The 16,612-nt window shown below is 43.1% G+C and overlaps 1 protein-coding gene across 4 annotated transcripts in view; it reads left to right on the top strand.

Annotated features, from left to right (window-relative positions):
- Positions 1-2,660: 2,660 nt before the first annotated feature.
- Camsap2 (calmodulin regulated spectrin associated protein family member 2) overlaps positions 2,661-16,612 on the top strand; it is a 74,906-nt gene continuing 60,954 nt past the window's right edge. For 2 of the 4 annotated variants that reach the window (XM_031384038.1, XM_031384035.1), the window contains exon 1: positions 2,661-3,469. In XM_031384038.1, coding sequence (XP_031239898.1) covers positions 3,331-3,469 — 139 coding nt within the window. In that variant the 5' untranslated portion in view covers positions 2,661-3,330. The remainder of the gene's footprint in view (positions 3,470-16,612) is intronic. The other 2 variants (XM_031384041.1, XM_031384030.1) reach the window with 2 other exon arrangements.

Raw genomic sequence — 16,612 nt, 5'->3', positions numbered from 1 at the left:
GAAAAAAAAAAAAGAAAAACCAAACCAAACAAACAAAAGCTGCCTCCTCTGGTTCTCTTCTTTTCCTCTTTGTTTTTCTTGTTTCTGAGATGGTCTCAATGTAGCTCAGGCTGGCCTTGAACACATTATGTAGCCAGGATGGTAGCGAACTCCTGAACTTTCTGTCTTAATCTGTTAAGTGCAGTGCTGGAACTATGAGCCTGTGCCAGGGTGCCCAGCTTAGAAAGCCGCTTCTTCTGCTGTCTGGTTCGACGTTGACTCCTCAGCAGTTGTGAGCTCCATCAATATGGGCTGAGGAGTGGATGAATATGCTTGTACATCTATTCAAAGACAGAGCTCGAGGATGACCACAAGGAAAGAAGTCTGCTTGGCGTTTCAGGATTTCCAGGAAACTGGGGAGGGAGCAAGATAGAGAAGGGAGCGGTGTATGCATGGGAATCCGAGCCTAGGTGGACTGACACCCCAGACCCGGAGATAAAAAAGCAGAAGGCATCTGTACAGCTGGAAGAGTAGGCCCAAAGAATCGCCTGGCTTTGTTTTTTTGCTTCAAACAAAGTCAGTTGTCTTCAGAAGGCAGAGGAGAGCATTTCTTCTCGACAGCGATAGTCCACAGAGACTTCCAGCCTTAAAAAGGATCATTCTGAAGGTGTCACAAAGAACACCCTATTAGAATGTCTGCCGCCCTGAAAATGAATCCTCCCTCTTTGTACTCAGGGTGTTTCCCTGTTAATAACAGGCTCCAACTATGACCCCAAGTTGTTTCACAGCCTCCCTCAGAGTAAAAGCTGCTCATTGTTCTGGGACTTCCCTCCCTCCTCATTGCTAAACACACTCCTTCCCAATTGGGGTCATAGTAACACTATCCTTACTAAAGCTTCACCGCTGAATCTAGGGACAAGCCAGAGCAACTGCCCTTGTCTCTTCTCTTCCTCATGTGGTCTATTGAGGTTGAAGCAGTTTTCAATGAGATTCGACACGTATTTGTTGAGAACGTTGTTCTGAGCGCAGTGCTGGGCTAGAGCACAGGTAACACAAAGCCTGATGGGTGACTTCGGAACCTTCCATTTGCTTGTAGATTCATATAATAACAGACATGATATTTCAGTATCACTTTCTAATTTTTCTAGCTCATAGATTTCTCTTACCTTGGTATGCATGTGCTAGAATCCTGTTGAAGTTGGATTCAAGATCATTATATTGAACAGCAGTCTCTAAGACACCTCTGTATGTTAATACATTAATTTTTCAAAGGGCCTTGCCCATGAGAAAAACCCTATTAATATTAATTGAATTACTGAAAAAATATGCCAATCACCAGTGGCTTTTTTTCTTGCTTGGCATTGTTAGCAGGGCTTATCTGTAATGCCATATTGGGTTCAGGGAGGAGTGTTTCTAGGGATTAAACAGAAATCAAAAGGGAGGGGCTTGCTACAGGAGCTGCCCTTTTCGATAGTAGGGACCAAACCTCCTCCCCTTATGTTTCATATGTCTTCCATCTTAACGGCTGGATGATAATAGAGAGGCCCTAGTCGTACAAAGTTAAGAGTTCTGGGTTCAGACAGTGAGTGTGCCTTTACTATAGCTGCAACTTAAAGACGCTTTTGTGAGTCTTAGTTCTCTCATCTGGACAATGAAAACAACCCAGGATTACATAATTAAAATCAGACGTGTTAAAACAAGAAGTGAGGAATTAGCAAGTTAACTAAACTTGGCGATAACGACAGTAACATTCTCCCTTTGACCCTAGACCTTGACAGGGCAACTTCTGTGAGGTTTAGGGTCATATGGGTGTCAGAGAGAGAGCAAGTCAGCTTGGACAGTTGGCGGTTGGAATGCAGTGTGACAAGTTATGACATAAAGGACATACATTGCTCTGGAATCAGTCCGGGAGGTGCCTATATGACAGTTCTGCATGGGAAGCTGGCAGTATCCGGGAAGGCTTTCTGGAGGGAGTGACTACTATGGACAGAGACCACAGTGACAGGAAGCGCACAGGTCTGAGAAAGCAGACCCTTATTGGGGGACTGAGAGGACTCTGACAAAACGAAGTGTGACAAATTTGTTATTGTGGATGTTCTTTGTGGTAGAGTTTATGTTGCTTTCTACGAGGAAACAGAAGGCGCCAAAAACACATGATCCCTCACTTAGAAAACTTCAGTGGGGAGTATCAAGTTAAAACGTCTTGATGTGAAATTTATACAGCTTTGGAGAGTTTAAACCTGACCTTTAACCGTGGTTAAACCCCATGGGTGCCTTAACATACTGTATCCCTCCATAATTTCGTGGTCAATCAGCTGTAACACCTCTCTCTCAGGGTTACTGCAAGGACTAAATGGGCGTGCAAGGCAAGTTCTCCGCAATACGTGTGTGACATAAGCAGCATTTGAAATAAATATCAATTCTCTTTGCTGAACCACGTGTAGCGGGAGGGAAAAAGCCTCTGCCCTCCCTTTCTTTCCTTCCTTCGTCCAGCAGTGTCAGCGGCAGCAGCCCAAAGCTGCGGATGTACAGGACGTCCACTCCAGCGGGCACTCTGCCGATTAATGGATAGGGGCGCGGAGCCCGTCGCGGGCGGCAGCGAGGCTGGGCATGCTCAGTGCGCACGGCGGCGCCAGACAGCGGCGGGGGCGGGGCCGGGCGCGCCAGGCGCATGCTCAGTGTTCCCATCTGCTCTTTCCATCCAGTGCCGCAGCCGGAAAACCGCAGCGGCGGCGGCGGCCGAAGGGGAGCGACGCGTCCGGCCACGGGAGGGGTAGCGGAAAATACGAGGACAAGCCCGATAAGGCAGGAGCCGAGGGCCCGTGATTTGCGGCCTCCTTCAGGTCGCTGCCTCGGCCGCGAGTTGCGCCGAGGAGGCGGGCGGGCGGGCGGCGACGGGAGCGCCGGAGCAGCGCCGGGCCGCGGGCGGCTCGCGCGCCGCAGCGATTCTGACGTTTTCCGCGGCGGGTCCCGCAGCCGGAGGGGCGGCGGTGAGTGAGGCGGGGCGTGCGCGCTCCGCCATGGCGGGGACACTGTCCGCGACGTGATCGTCCAGGCTGCCCCCGCCCGAGCATTCCGGGCCCTCGCAGCCGCCACCCTCCTGCGAGCCCGTGTGACTAAACGGAGACAAAGGGGAGGCGGCGGGGCAGACCGGGGCCGGAGCGAGCGCGGCCCGGTGCCGCCTCACGTCTATGCCCGGGGCCGCGGCGGCGGGCTCGCGACGAGCACAGCTGAGCTTTTCCGTGCCCGGCACCCGGGAGGGCCGCGACCGGCACGGACGATCTGAACTCCTCTCTCCGCCACACCATGTGAAGGCCGTCGTCCTTCCATCCCAACCAGCCGCCGTGAAAGATGGGGGATGCTGCAGACCCGCGGGAGATGAGAAGGACGTTCATTGTTCCAGCCATCAAACCCTTTGACCACTATGACTTCTCCAGGGCCAAAATCGCCTGCAATCTGGCCTGGCTGGTGGCCAAAGCCTTCGGGACAGGTAAGTGGTGTCGTCCCTTCCTCTTCCTCCCGATGATGCTGTCCACATCCCGGTTTTTGTTCCTGATTCCAGCCCCCTCCCCCATGTGTATCTTCCGGTACAGGTTCTGGGAGATGAGGGGAGACGAGCTCTAGGAGAAAGAAAGAAGGCAGGTTTGGTCTTAAATGAGGTGCCCTTGACTGACGTGGGAGGGGTTGGACTGGATTCCTTTTATTGGACAGCGTGTGTGTCTAAATTCAGCGAGCCAAATTATCGTGTTTTCCCAAAATGGCTTTAATGTGTGGTGTTTTCCTTAGTATCCTTGCATACGTTTCCCTCTCGGTCACATTTGTGATTACCATACCAAGAAATGTGAGTGTATTACTGGAAGAAGGTGGGGTACTATATTGATTTTGACATTTGTAATGGTGGCAGCTAGTCAGGGTCTCTCTCCAGGATGAAAGGTGGTCACTGGAAGTGCGGCGTCTTTTGTAGTCATTCCTTATTCCTCTCACAGCCTTTCGGACACATTCCAAATTCTCGTGAAGCCCCCCAGTAAAACCAATTTTAGTTTCCTGACTCTATGGTGCTTTTTCACTTGATGTCACGGAGGCACTTTTCCTTTTCCAAATGTATTTTGACGTCATAAAATCAGATAACCCACCCCACCGTCCTTTGAGTTTTTCTTTTTGAATTAGAAGTGATTTTTTTTTGAGGGGTTGCGGGAGGGGAGGCGGGGGGGGGGCGCGGGAAGATGTGTTGTGTTGTTGACATAGAAATCCTGTAGTACAGTGGTAATTAAACGCTCTCTCTCTAACCCAGCCTTTGCAGAATAACAGGAAAGGGCCCTCCTGCTGTAATTCCCTAGCTCTTGCTTTAGGAACCCATGTTGTGGAATGCTTTAAAAAAAAATGAGAGAAGTTCCTCAAGGCTTGCAAAAATGTTCTCTGAATTGTTTGTGGAGGATGACTGATTTCCAGTTTTAGGACTGTGAAAATATGTGGCTAAGTGGTTTAATCCAGCTTTATTGTTTAACTGTATACATGGGCAAGTGCTTACAGAGCTTGTACATCTAGGTTAAAGACTAGATGAATCCCCCCACTGTTTGTAAAAGTATTTGAATTAGTGTAGAAGGAAATTTTATGTTTATATCTGTCTTAATTTTATTTGAATTCCTATACTTTGATAGAAAGCTGATATCATGTTTTTTTAAACTAATTTAAATTTTAAATGAATAACAATAATAGGAAGCACAGATAATACTTTTTAAAAATTTGATATAAGAAATGGGAAGCAGTATACCAAATATCCATTTGGAGAACAAATGGGGTGCTTTAAGTATATAGAGAGCAGGGAAATTGACATAGTTTCCTGTGTAGAAGCTGGAAGACAGATGAGACCAAAGGCATTTTCTTGCCATCTGAAACGGAGAGGGCGCTTCATTAAAGTGCAGAGGTGAGTGTTTTGTTGTTCATTCTCACAGAGGCTTCTGAGCAGAAACGCCCTACTTTCTGGATGTGTGTGTCAGACTGGTCACTGGATTCTGGGGTGCCTGAACACACTTGAGAAGAAAGGAAGTGAAGGAGTATGCTGTCAGTGGGATCTGGCTTCTTCCAGGCCTCTGTGGCACTTTGCCTTGCTTTACATTAGGAGCCACAACTCTCATGGCAGTGTGCTCTGCATTAATGCTGGAGGGAGCCAGGGCAGCAGTCGGCCTGGAGAAACCTTAAGAGAGTGACTTACAAATTGAAGCATTCTTTAAAATGGCTCTGTGTGTGTGTGTGTGTGTGTTTTCTGAGAGGGTCTCACTGTGTATGTTCCCCTGGCCTGGTACTTGATAGGGAGCTCAGATAGGCCTCAAACTCATAGCAACCCTCTGCCTTAGTGCTAGGATTATGAGAGATGTATGTCACCATGTTCCACGTTTGCTTTGCTTTATTGATAGTCTTTTTTAAAAAAGTGATTTACTTATTTTTATTTTATGTGTATTGGTGTTTTGCCTGGCGTATGTCTGAGTGAAGGTATGAGATCTCCTGGACCTGAAGTTACAGTTATGAGCTTCCATGTGGGTGTTGTGAATTGAATCCTGGTCCTCTGTAAGAATAGTTAGTGTTCTTAACCACTGAGCATTCCAGAACCCTTTGGCAGTCTTTAAAACATGTAACATAAACTTATGTAGAGTAAATAGAAAAAAAGGTTAAGTTTTTTATATTTGCATGCATTTTTATTTGCCACAAACACACAAAAATAAATAAACAAGTATTTCAAATTGTTATTCAAAATGTTAACCAACTTTTTAGTATAATGTATGGGGTTTTTTGTTGTTGTTAGAAATACTTTGTTGTATTATGTAGTATTTATATGTTCTGTGTGTGCATTAGAGTGTGTGTGCACTAGAGTGTGTGCGCACTAGAGTGTGCGCACACTAGAGTGTGTGTGTGCTCCCACTTCCTCTGTGTGTGCACTAGAGTGTGTGTGTGCTCCCACTTCCTCACCATGAGAGGACAACTTGTTGGAGTTGGTACTTTCTTTTTCCCATGTGGGTTCCAGGACTAAGACTCAGCTGTCAGTCTTGGTGGCAAGGGCTGATACACTGAGATTTTACTGGTCACTTTCTAACTTGATATACAAAAAATTATCAGTTTTTGAGCTGTGTGTTGGGAAAGAAACTTATAATGATTAACGCAGAATGAATTGTAGGCAAACAAGAAATTAGTTGAATTGTAAAACCAACAAGACACTAATATTGTGATACCTAGAAAGCAGATATGAGGTAATTATGTGAATAATATTCTTGCCCTGAAAAATATGCCAAAGGCCTCATCTTTTGGGGAAGATGTGTTTTCATTAGATTTTAGTTTTTGAAAGACAGTGTCTTATGGAACCTAGGCTGGCCTTGAATTCACCATATAACCAAGAATTACACTGAAGTCTGATCCTCCTGCCTCAGTGTGTTGAGTGTGTGCTTAAGATTATGGGCTCCAGTCTTAAGAGTTTATTTTCTCAAAGAATGCCTCTATGCTTTTGTGTAAATGAAGGATAAGTTTGTGTAGATGAATTTACAGCAGCAATAGGTATTCTGGTTGTAAAAGAGGAGGTTAAATGCCTATAACCTTTATTGTGTTTGAAGACTTAACACATTCAAGCAGCCATATAATTGAAATTGCCTTAAATGTTTTGTTCCTTTAAATCTCCCAGCTGATAGGTATAGAATTTCTTGGAGTGGATTTTTCTCTGTCTTCCCCCGCCCCGCGTGCTAGTGTGTGTGTGTGTGTGTGTGTGTGTGTGTGTGTGTGTTGATACCGATTCTTGCTGTGTAGTTCTGTGTAGCTTTGAATTCCTGTGAGTCCTATTCGGCCTCTTGACTGCTGAGATAGCACAGGTGAGCTTTGATGTCACCTTAAGGCTCATTTTGTAGAGTCAATTTATCATGTTAACCTTAGTAGCTATATTTTCATATTGTGTGTGTGTGTGTTTACATGTGTGCATGTGCCTGTGGAGGCAATAAGCAGAATCACTCTCTACTTTTTAAGACGTTTCTCACTGAACCTGAGGTTTTCCAATCTAGCTTGCAAGCCCCAGAGATCTTTTTAACTCCCTCTTGGTGCTGGGATTATAGGTCCACCAACCCTAACTCTAACCTTAACCATGTCCCTATACCTACCCCTAACCCTATCCCTAAGCCTAACCCTATCCCTAACCCTAACCCCTGATCCCTAACCCTATCTCTAAACCTATCCCTATCCCTAACCCTATCCCTAACCCTAACCCTAACCCTATCCCTATCCCTAACCCTATCCCTATCCCTATCCCTAACCCTATCCCTAACCCTAACCCTATCCCTAACCCTAACCCTAACCCTAACCCTAACCCTAACCCCTGATCCCTAACCCTATCCCTAACCCTAACCCTATTCCTAACCCTTGATCCCTAACCCTAACCCCTGATCCCTAACCCTATCCCTAACCCTAACCCTAACCCTGGCTTTGGGGGGATCCAAACTCAGGTCCTCATGCTTGTGCAACAAGCACTTTAACTTAAAGACAGAGCTCCCTTCCCAGCCCCTCTTTTCCTTCTTACATCTAGTTAGTGGTATAAAACCACTTGCTGGTGTAAGTATACTTTGTTACATTTCTGTTACATACCAGCAGATATTGTTAAAATCCTAAGGAAGTCCTGACTCAGCCGGGCGGTGGCGGCGCACGCCTTTAATCCCAGCACTTGGGAGGCAGAGGCAGGTGGATTTCTGAGTTCGAGGCCAGCCTGGTCTACAAAGTGAGTTCCAGGACAGCCAGGACTGTACAGAGAAACCCTGTCTCGAAAAACAAAACAAAACAAAAAAACCAAACAAACAAACAAAAAAAGGAAGTCCTGACTCTTAGATATTTACAGGGATTGTTAGAGCATTGGGTAGCCGTGAGGTTAAAAAAAAAAGACATGGAGCAGAGGCCATTTGGGACATTATTGCAAGAGTTTGGGCAAGAGGTAATGAGGAATCAAGGTAGGGCGGATATAATAATAAATTTGTTGTATTTATTGAGCAGTAACTCTGTGTCATACACATCACACATAGTATCTTATTTTAATTCTCACGATGGCCTTAAGAGGTGGAAACTATTTTTAAGTACTTCTTTATCACTTTATTTGTTTTTTAAAGTTTGATTGTAGTATGATGAGAAAAGTTCCATGATTTCAATTTATCTGAATTTGTTAACATTTAAAAACATATTTTAAGTAAATAGAACTAAATCACATTCTTGTTTTCCTTTTGTACCCCAACTCCTCCCAGAGACACCCCTTTCAATACCTACAATATCTTTTTTGTCATATTCTTTAAAATTTATAAAACATTATAACAAAAATGAATATTATAAAAGTTTGATATAAAACAACAATACATTTAACAATCTTATGTAGATGCTTGTCTACAGCAATACTAAAAATACAAACATTTTTCTCAATATAAATTTTAAATAACTCCAAATGTATTAACTGTATATTTCAAAATAATACATCACTACTAATATTTTCTTAAATGACCATAAATGTATAAAGTGTTTTTGTTTGCTTGCTTTGTATTTAGTAGAGCTTAAAATCTTGGCTCTTACTGTGGTAACTTGATACAAGAGTTACAAACGTCAAGCAAGGCATTCAGTCTCACTCTTTGTTGTTCTCTTACAAGCCCCCTCCCAATTTAATTGTCTACGTTTCTTTTGGGTATATAAATACTTTTAAAATATGTAAGCTGTTCTGAAAACCATAGTATAGTATAAAAACATGAAATAAACAATACTACTAATAGATAGGCTGAGATAGGAGAAGCAAGATCTCAAGACTCTTATGTTGCACACAGCAAGACACTGTCACGAACAAACAAGCTGAAAGTGTATATGAATTGTATAATATTGGACCTATTTCTCCAATTACCAAATTAGAGAGACTATTGGATGACAATCAACAAATTTCTAATTCCTCATGTTTTTGGATTTCAATTGAGTAGGATATGTTGGTAATATTAATTTTCATATTAAGATATTAAGAAAAATTAATTGTTACTTCCTATCGTTTTTGTCGTAAGAGGTGGAATTAGATTTGTGTGGATTTGTTGAAAGATTACTTTCTTGCTTCTTCTAGGGTGTAGTTATGCTGATGTTTTCCATCTATTATCCTTTGTAGGGCTGGATTTGTGGAAAGATATTGTGTAAATTTTGTTTTGTTATGGAATATTTTGTTTTCTCCATCTATGGTAATTGAGAGTTTTGCTGGTTATAATAGCCTCAGCTGGCATTTGTGTTCTCTTAGGGTCTGTATGACATCTGCCCAAGATCTTCTAGCTGTCATAGTCTCTGGGGAGAAATCTGGTGTAATTCTGATAGACCTGCCTTTATATGTTACTTGACCTTTTTCCCTTACAGCTTTTAAAATTCTTTCTTTGTTTAGTACATTTGGTGTTTTGATTATTATATATGATAGGGGGAATTTCTTTTCTGGTCCAGTTTACTTGGAGGCTTCTTGTATGTTCATGGGCATCTCTTTCTTTAGGTTAGGGAAGTTTTCTTCTATAATTTTGTTGAAGATATTTACTGGCCCATTGCCTTGGGAGTTTTCACTCTCTTCTATACCTATTATCCTTAGGTTTGGTCTCATTGCATCCTAGATTTCCTGGATGTTTTTGCTTTTTGCATTTTCTTTGACTGTTGTGTCAATATTTTCTATGGTGTCTTCTGCCCTTGAGATTCTCTCTTTTTGTCTTGTATTCTGTTGGTGATGCTTGCACCTGCCACTCCTTATTTCTTTTCTTTCCTAGGTTTTCTATCTCCAGGGTTGTCTCTCTTTGTGATTTCTTTATTGTTTCTATTTCAATTTTTAGATTCTGCATGGTTTTGCTCATTTCTTTCACCTGCTTGATTGTGTTTTCCTGTAGTTCTTTAAGGGATTTTTGTGTTTCCTCTTTTAGGGGCTTCTAGCTGTTTACCTGTGTTCTCCTGTATTTCTTTGAGGGTGCTATTTATGTCTTTCTTACAGTCCTGTATCATCACCATGAGAAGTGATTTTATATCTGAATCTTGCTTTTCCGGTGTGATGGCGTGTCCAGGACTTGCTTTGGTGGGAGAATTGGGTTCTGATGATGGCAAGTGACCTTGGTTTGTGTTGTTTATTTTCTTATGCTTGTCCCCCACCACCTGGTTATCTCTAGTGCTATCTGCCCTTGCTAAATCTGACTGGAGCCTGTCCTTTCTCTAATCCTGGTTGTGTCAGAACTCCTCAGATTCAAACTGTCTCTGTGATCCTATGATTCTGGGATCCTGTGACCCTGGGCTAGTTAGAGCGTCTGGGAGTGGAGCTTCCTCTGGGTGTTGTGGGACTGGCTGGGCACAAGCTCTGCTCAGAGCACAGGCCGGCCCAGAAAGACTGGAAGCAACCCAAGCCACTGGGCTGGTGGAGTTCCTGTGTGCCTGGTCCCACTGGTCCCAGTTATTCCCGGTCTTGGGACAGATGGTGTGTCCTCCTCACCTCTGATCCTGGGCATATTAGAGCGCCTGGGAATGGAGCTGCTACCTCTGGGTGTTGTGGGACCAGAAGGAACCTGAGGCACTGGGCTGGCGGAGTTCCTGTGTCTGGTTCCGCTGGTCCCAGTTACTCCCGGTATTGGGACAAATGTTATGTCCTCCTCACCTCTGATCCTGGGGGTGTTAGAGTGCCTGGGAGTGGAGCTTCCTATGGGTGTTGTGGGATTGGCTACAGACCTTGTGCCCAAGCTCTGCTCAGGGCACCGGCCATACCAGACAGACCAGAAGAAACCTGAGCCACACACTCTTTTATTTGGCTTTTTGAGGCAGGATTTTTCTGTGTAGCCCTGGCTGTCCTGGAACTCACTCTGTAGACCAGGCTGGCCTCGAACTCAGAAATCCACCTGTCTCTGCCTCCCAAGTGCAGGGATTAAAGGCATGTGCCACCACTGCCCCGCAAGAGGTGGAAACTATTAATCATCCCAGTTTACTGATAAGGAAAATGAGACTCGTGGGTTTAGGAGCTCATCCAAAGGCATCAAAGTAATGCAGCTGGGATCAGAACCAGGGAAGTCTGACTTGTGTGTGTGCTCTTAATAGTTAAGAACTATTTTACATGTGCCAAAGGGATGGAAAAGAAGCAAGTGACAGAAAAAATTCAATCCTTAGTATTTCTAGAAGACTGAACTTGGGATAAGTGGGTGACTGCTTTGAAGAGTAAAAATGAGGATGAGACCACAGAGGGTTCAGAGAAAGTGAAACTGGAAGACCTCTTGACCAGGAAGGTAAATTGTGATACCAGTTAATGGAGAGGCAGGTGCTTTTATTTTATTTTATTTTTTAAAAGATTTATTTATTTATTATATGTACAGTGTTCTGGCTGCATGTGTGCCTGCAGTCCAGAAGAGGACACCAGATCTCTTTATAGATGGTTATGAGTCACCATGTGGTTGCTGGGAATTGAACTTGGGACCTCTGGAAGATCACCTAGTACTCTTAACCTTTGAGCCATCTCTCCAGCCCCCATGTTTTTATGTTCTTGAGCTAAGTGTAAGTCCAAGTATGTTTTCTGGGAAGTCCAGTAAAGTAGATAGTCACAAATGAAGATAAGACTGCAGTAATGGCTCAAGCTGGGTCTAGAAATAACAGTTTGCTGTTCTGTGGATAGCAACATGTAAGTAAGGTTATGAGGAGATGTGATTACGGCGGACAAGGAAAAAGTTGAGGACAGTTTAGAAGAGGCCAATCAGTTAAGGAGTGTATTGAGAAGTATATAGGCCAGTGAAATGGCTCAGCAGGTAAAGGCCCTCAATTTAAGTCCTAACAACTTGAGTTTGGTCCCTAGGAACTACACAGTAGGAGGAGATAACTGACTCTCGAAAGTCCTTCTGTGACCTTCACATGCACACCATGACATAAGCCTCCCTGCCTCAAATAAATAAGTGAATGAAGAAATGACCAAATAAATGTTTAAATGTTTTAGAAGAAAAGATAGTAACCCCGAAGCCCTGGGAGGAAAGGTGGCTTGACAAACTGGTTTTAAGCTAAGGTGAAAGTCTAGCTGCAGTATAGTCAGGATAAGAGCCGTACAATGGGAACAGTGACTCAGAGCATCTTATGTAAATTTTTTGTTTAGTTCTGAAAACAACTCTTTTGAGCAGATAGGTTATTTCTTCGCATAAGTCTCTGTCAGGGTTTCCCAACTGTAGAACTATTGGTCAGATAAATCTGCATTCATCAGTGTCCTCAGTTCTTGTTCAAATGCTGAAAGTATTCTCTACACCTGTTCGAAAGTCGGAACACATTGTCAGCTTTCTATTAAGGTGCAAACAATATCCACATTGAAAGCCAGAGGTTAGGAAGTATACTTTCCCCTTTCTTTGTTAATGAAAGAACAGCCATGGAGAGGCTCATTACGTTATCTTTGGCCATCCAGATAAATCTAGTGAAAAATTTCCTTCCCACCTGGACCCTGACCTACTCAGCTTTGTTCTGTGCAAGGTCGTAGCATCAGAAATCATTTCCAGAAGCTCTCATGCAGTATACTTTTAAAAGACTGAACAGTGTATTTTATGTTACATGCATATTACCTTAAAAAATGAAATATTGGAAATAGCATAGAAAATGTATTTGAGTAGGACTAAAAGTTATGACGGAGGATCCATTGGCTGTTAGAGCTGGTGAATACAGACAAATGGGGAATCCATAGATGCTAGAGCTGGTAAATACAGAATTGAGAGTAGGTCGGAAGTGGATAGGAAGTCATTTCATTTGTGGTTAATGGAAAACCCAATTCAAACTGGCTGACAATAAAGAGGATTTATTGGTTTATAAAACTACAAGGGTCCTAAAGTAGGAGGGATTTGGATTTGAATTGAGTGAGTGCTTACTTTGTTTTAATTATTTTTCCTTGATTCTTTTAGCTGTATCTTTCATCAGGGGCAGATCTCATTCTCTGGGTGTCATAGTACAAAGTAGCTATAGATGGTCCAGACCTCAGCCAGAAACCACAGGTAGACCCTTTCCTGATTATTAAGTGAAAGTTCTGCAGTCTTTTCTTTCCTTTTTCTTAAAACCATTTGATGGTATCTTGTCCGAGTATAGTAACAGTAAACTTTTTGGTCTCATTACCTCTGGAGTCATGAACTTGTGGCCAGTCTTGATCCCCCTGGAAACACTTGTACCCCCACCAACCGTTTACAGCAAATCTCAGATACTGCTTTACCTGTCACCGTCCCATTGCCAGCACCAAAGGCCCCACCCCATAGCCAAGCATTAGTGTCTCTTACTGTTTCGTTCTTTTTCTATTTGTTCAGTTGTTCTTGTTGGGATCTGCAAAAGGTCTGCATGGTTTAAGTTTGTTGTTTCTGTTTTTAAATATATAGACTCTCCTCCGTCTCAGTTTGTCTTTTTTGCGATTTGCTTGTTGGAGGAGACTGTTGCACGGAATTTCGGGTTTCAGCTGTTCTACTCCTGAAAATCAACCCAAGGGCCTCGTTCTCCTCCACGGAGACACGTACACATCCATGTTTATTACTCCTGAGAGTAGGGAAATGGACACACCCTAACTGCTCCTCAACAGAGGGGTGCTGATGACAGTGTGGTACACATGGTGCGATGTTACTCAGCTTTAGCAGGAAGGAATTGTGATGTTGGTAAAGAAAAAAATGAGTGAGTCTGGAAAGTATAGTATTACGTGCAATCACTTAGACGCAGAAAAACAAACAACAGCTCATATTCTTTTACATGTCCAAATCCTAGCCTATAATGTATACATGCATATATATAAAAACAAAACCCACATATATATAGCTGTAAATGTGGGAGGAGCCTAAAAATCTGGAAAGGAGTCCAAGAGAGGTTAATATTAGATGAGGAGGAGGGATCCAAGACACATGGGATATGAAAAGTGAAAAGAGTTTTGTAGGAAGCTACAGTACAGAGGTCAGGGGTGCATGAAGGATGGAGAACCTCAAGAGCACATCTTTCTAAAGTGTTGTAATGGTATTTAACATGTTACATACTGATAAGAAGTCATCCTGGATTTTGTTGTTTTGAGGCAGAGCCTTATGCAGCCCAGTCTGGCCTTGTACATCCGTAGCCAGGGATGACCTTTAGCTCCTGGTCCTCCTGCTGCCTCCCATGCTTTGTAGGCATGTGCTCCTCAACCTGGCTTAGTGAATTTTTTTATTCTTCAAATCTCCAAAATTATTTAAAAAGTTTCTTTTCATCTTCTGTGTTTCTAGGTTGATAATTAGATTTAATGAATTGATTACATTCAGATTTCTTTAAATTGTGTATTGTGTATGTGGGTTTTAACAGGTGACACTTCATATCTGGCTATGATTCTGTCATGATATCTTCTTTTGTTTGTTGGAATGCTCCTTTAAAAATAAACTTCTCTGTATTGTTTGGTTGCTCCAGGTGCTGTGTGGGAAATTACCCTCTTACATTGATAACCTCTAAGCACATACCAGACAGCCTACCCCAGAGGTCTTGGAACAGAAAGCAGATAAAATAACTTGAAATGCTTACCTCTCGTGACTTGTTAAATCAATTACAGGAGGAAGCAAAAGGAAAAAGATGAGCTGGTTAATTTGCTTAGGACAGGTGGAAGCAGGAAGAGCCATATTCCAAATTCTGTTACAGACAATATTTCTATGCCCAGCTTTTCTGCCACTTCAGCTTTTCCTTTTGTTGGTATGGGGATTGGGACAAGAAGTGAAATCCCAAGGAGCCTTTTAGGGAAACAAAGGCCACGAGCATGTCTGCCACAGCTTACCAGTAAGCTTGATTAATAGTCATGGATTGTGTGTTCATTGGGTAGCAAACATATAGGCCAAAATGGGGATCATTGCTGGATGACTGGATTAAGGACTCATGAATATTAATTTTTATAGACCTTTTCTCTCGCTGTATATTTACTGTATCATAAATATTAAGTACCATATATATGTATAAATCTGTATCATAAATATTCAGTATCTAGGTGCTTCATGAACATACGGGTATCTTTATTTTTTCCATTCCCTCTGTTTGTTATACTCCTAACAACTCCAGTACATTCTATTAAGTCTCTCTTGCTAAACTTTTTGTTACTTGAAGTATTTTAACACATTTCACCTATGTTTCACAAACTGCAAATGCACTCATGTTTTATAATACAGTCCAACAGTCTTAAAAGTAAAGGCACATTGAGATATAGGGAAGGCAGGATAAATGGTACATTCTTTTTTTCTTTTTAAAAAAAAGGAGAAATTGGACCAAGTTGAATGAATCACTGGCCCCTGGGAATCTAAAAGGCTATAAAGAATAGGGAGAAAGAACATTGCTAGCATGGAGGACCAGAATGTGCAGAGACTCTGTAGTAGGCAGAACTGGTTCCTAGGAGCTGAGCATGGCTGGCAGAGATACGGTCATTTTTTTTCAGGCAAGAGGAAGGATTTTAATTCTTACAGAAGGAAAAATAATTGAAAATCCTTGAGTTGGATGGGGTTTGTGCCATGAATTTATTTGGAAAAAATAAAGATGTGCGTGCTTGTGCTTATGTGAAATAGCAATCTGACTAGAGAGAATGACTTAATTTTAAATTTTATTTTAATTAATTAAAAATGTGTGTGTGCTTATGTGCATGCATGTGCTTATGTGCGTGCTTGTGCTATGTGTGTGCATGTGCTTATGTGCGCGCATGTGCTATGTGTGTGCATGTGCTATGTGCGTGCTTGTGCTATGTGTGTGCATGTGCTTATGTGCGTGCTTGTGCTATGTGTGTGCATGTGCTTATGTGCGCGCATGTGCTATGTGCGTGCTTGTGCTTATGTGTGCATGTGCTTATGTGTGTGCGTGTGCTATGTGCGTGCATGTGCTATGTGCGTGCTTGTGCTTATGTGTGTGCATGTGCTATGTGCGTGCTTGTGCTGTGTGCGTGCATGTGCTATGTGCGTGCTTGTGCTATGTGTGTGCTTGTGCTATGTGCGTGCATGTGCTATGTGCGTGCTTGTGCTTATGTGTGTGCATGTGCTATGTGCGTGCTTGTGCTGTGTGCGTGCTTGTGCTGTGTGCGTGCTTGTGCTATGTCCGTGCATGTGCAATGTGCGTGCATGTGCTATGTGCGTGCATGTGCTATGTGCGTGCATGTGCTATGTGCATGCATGTGCTTATGTGCGTGCATGTGCTTATGTGCGTGCATGTGCTATGTGCGTGCTTGTGCTTATGTGTGTGCATGTGCTATGTGCGTGCTTGTGCTGTGTGCGTGCTTGTGCTGTGTCCGTGCATGTGCAATGTGCGTGCTTGTGCTTAATGTTCGTGCATGTGCTATGTGTGTGCATGTGCTATGTGCGTGCTTGTGCTTATGCGTGTGCATGTGCTATGTGTGTGCTTGTGCTATGTGCATGTGCTATGTGTGTGCTTGTGCTATGTGTGTGCTTGTGCTATGTGTGTGCTTGTGCTATGTGTGTGCATGTGCTATGTGTGTGCTTGTGCTATGTGTGTGCTTGTGCTATGTGTGTGCATGTGCTTATGTGTGTGCATGTGCTATGTGTGTGCTTGTGCTATGTGCGTGCATGTGCTATGTGCGTGCATGTGCTTATGTGCGTGCATGTGCTTATGTGTGTGCATGTGCTATGTGCGTGCATGTGCTTATGTGTGTGCATGT

Source organism: Mastomys coucha, unplaced genomic scaffold (genome assembly GCF_008632895.1).
Source record: "Mastomys coucha isolate ucsf_1 unplaced genomic scaffold, UCSF_Mcou_1 pScaffold1, whole genome shotgun sequence".
NCBI classification, from domain to species: Eukaryota; Metazoa; Chordata; class Mammalia; order Rodentia; family Muridae; genus Mastomys; species Mastomys coucha.
This window is presented reverse-complemented; position numbering and strand designations above follow the sequence as displayed.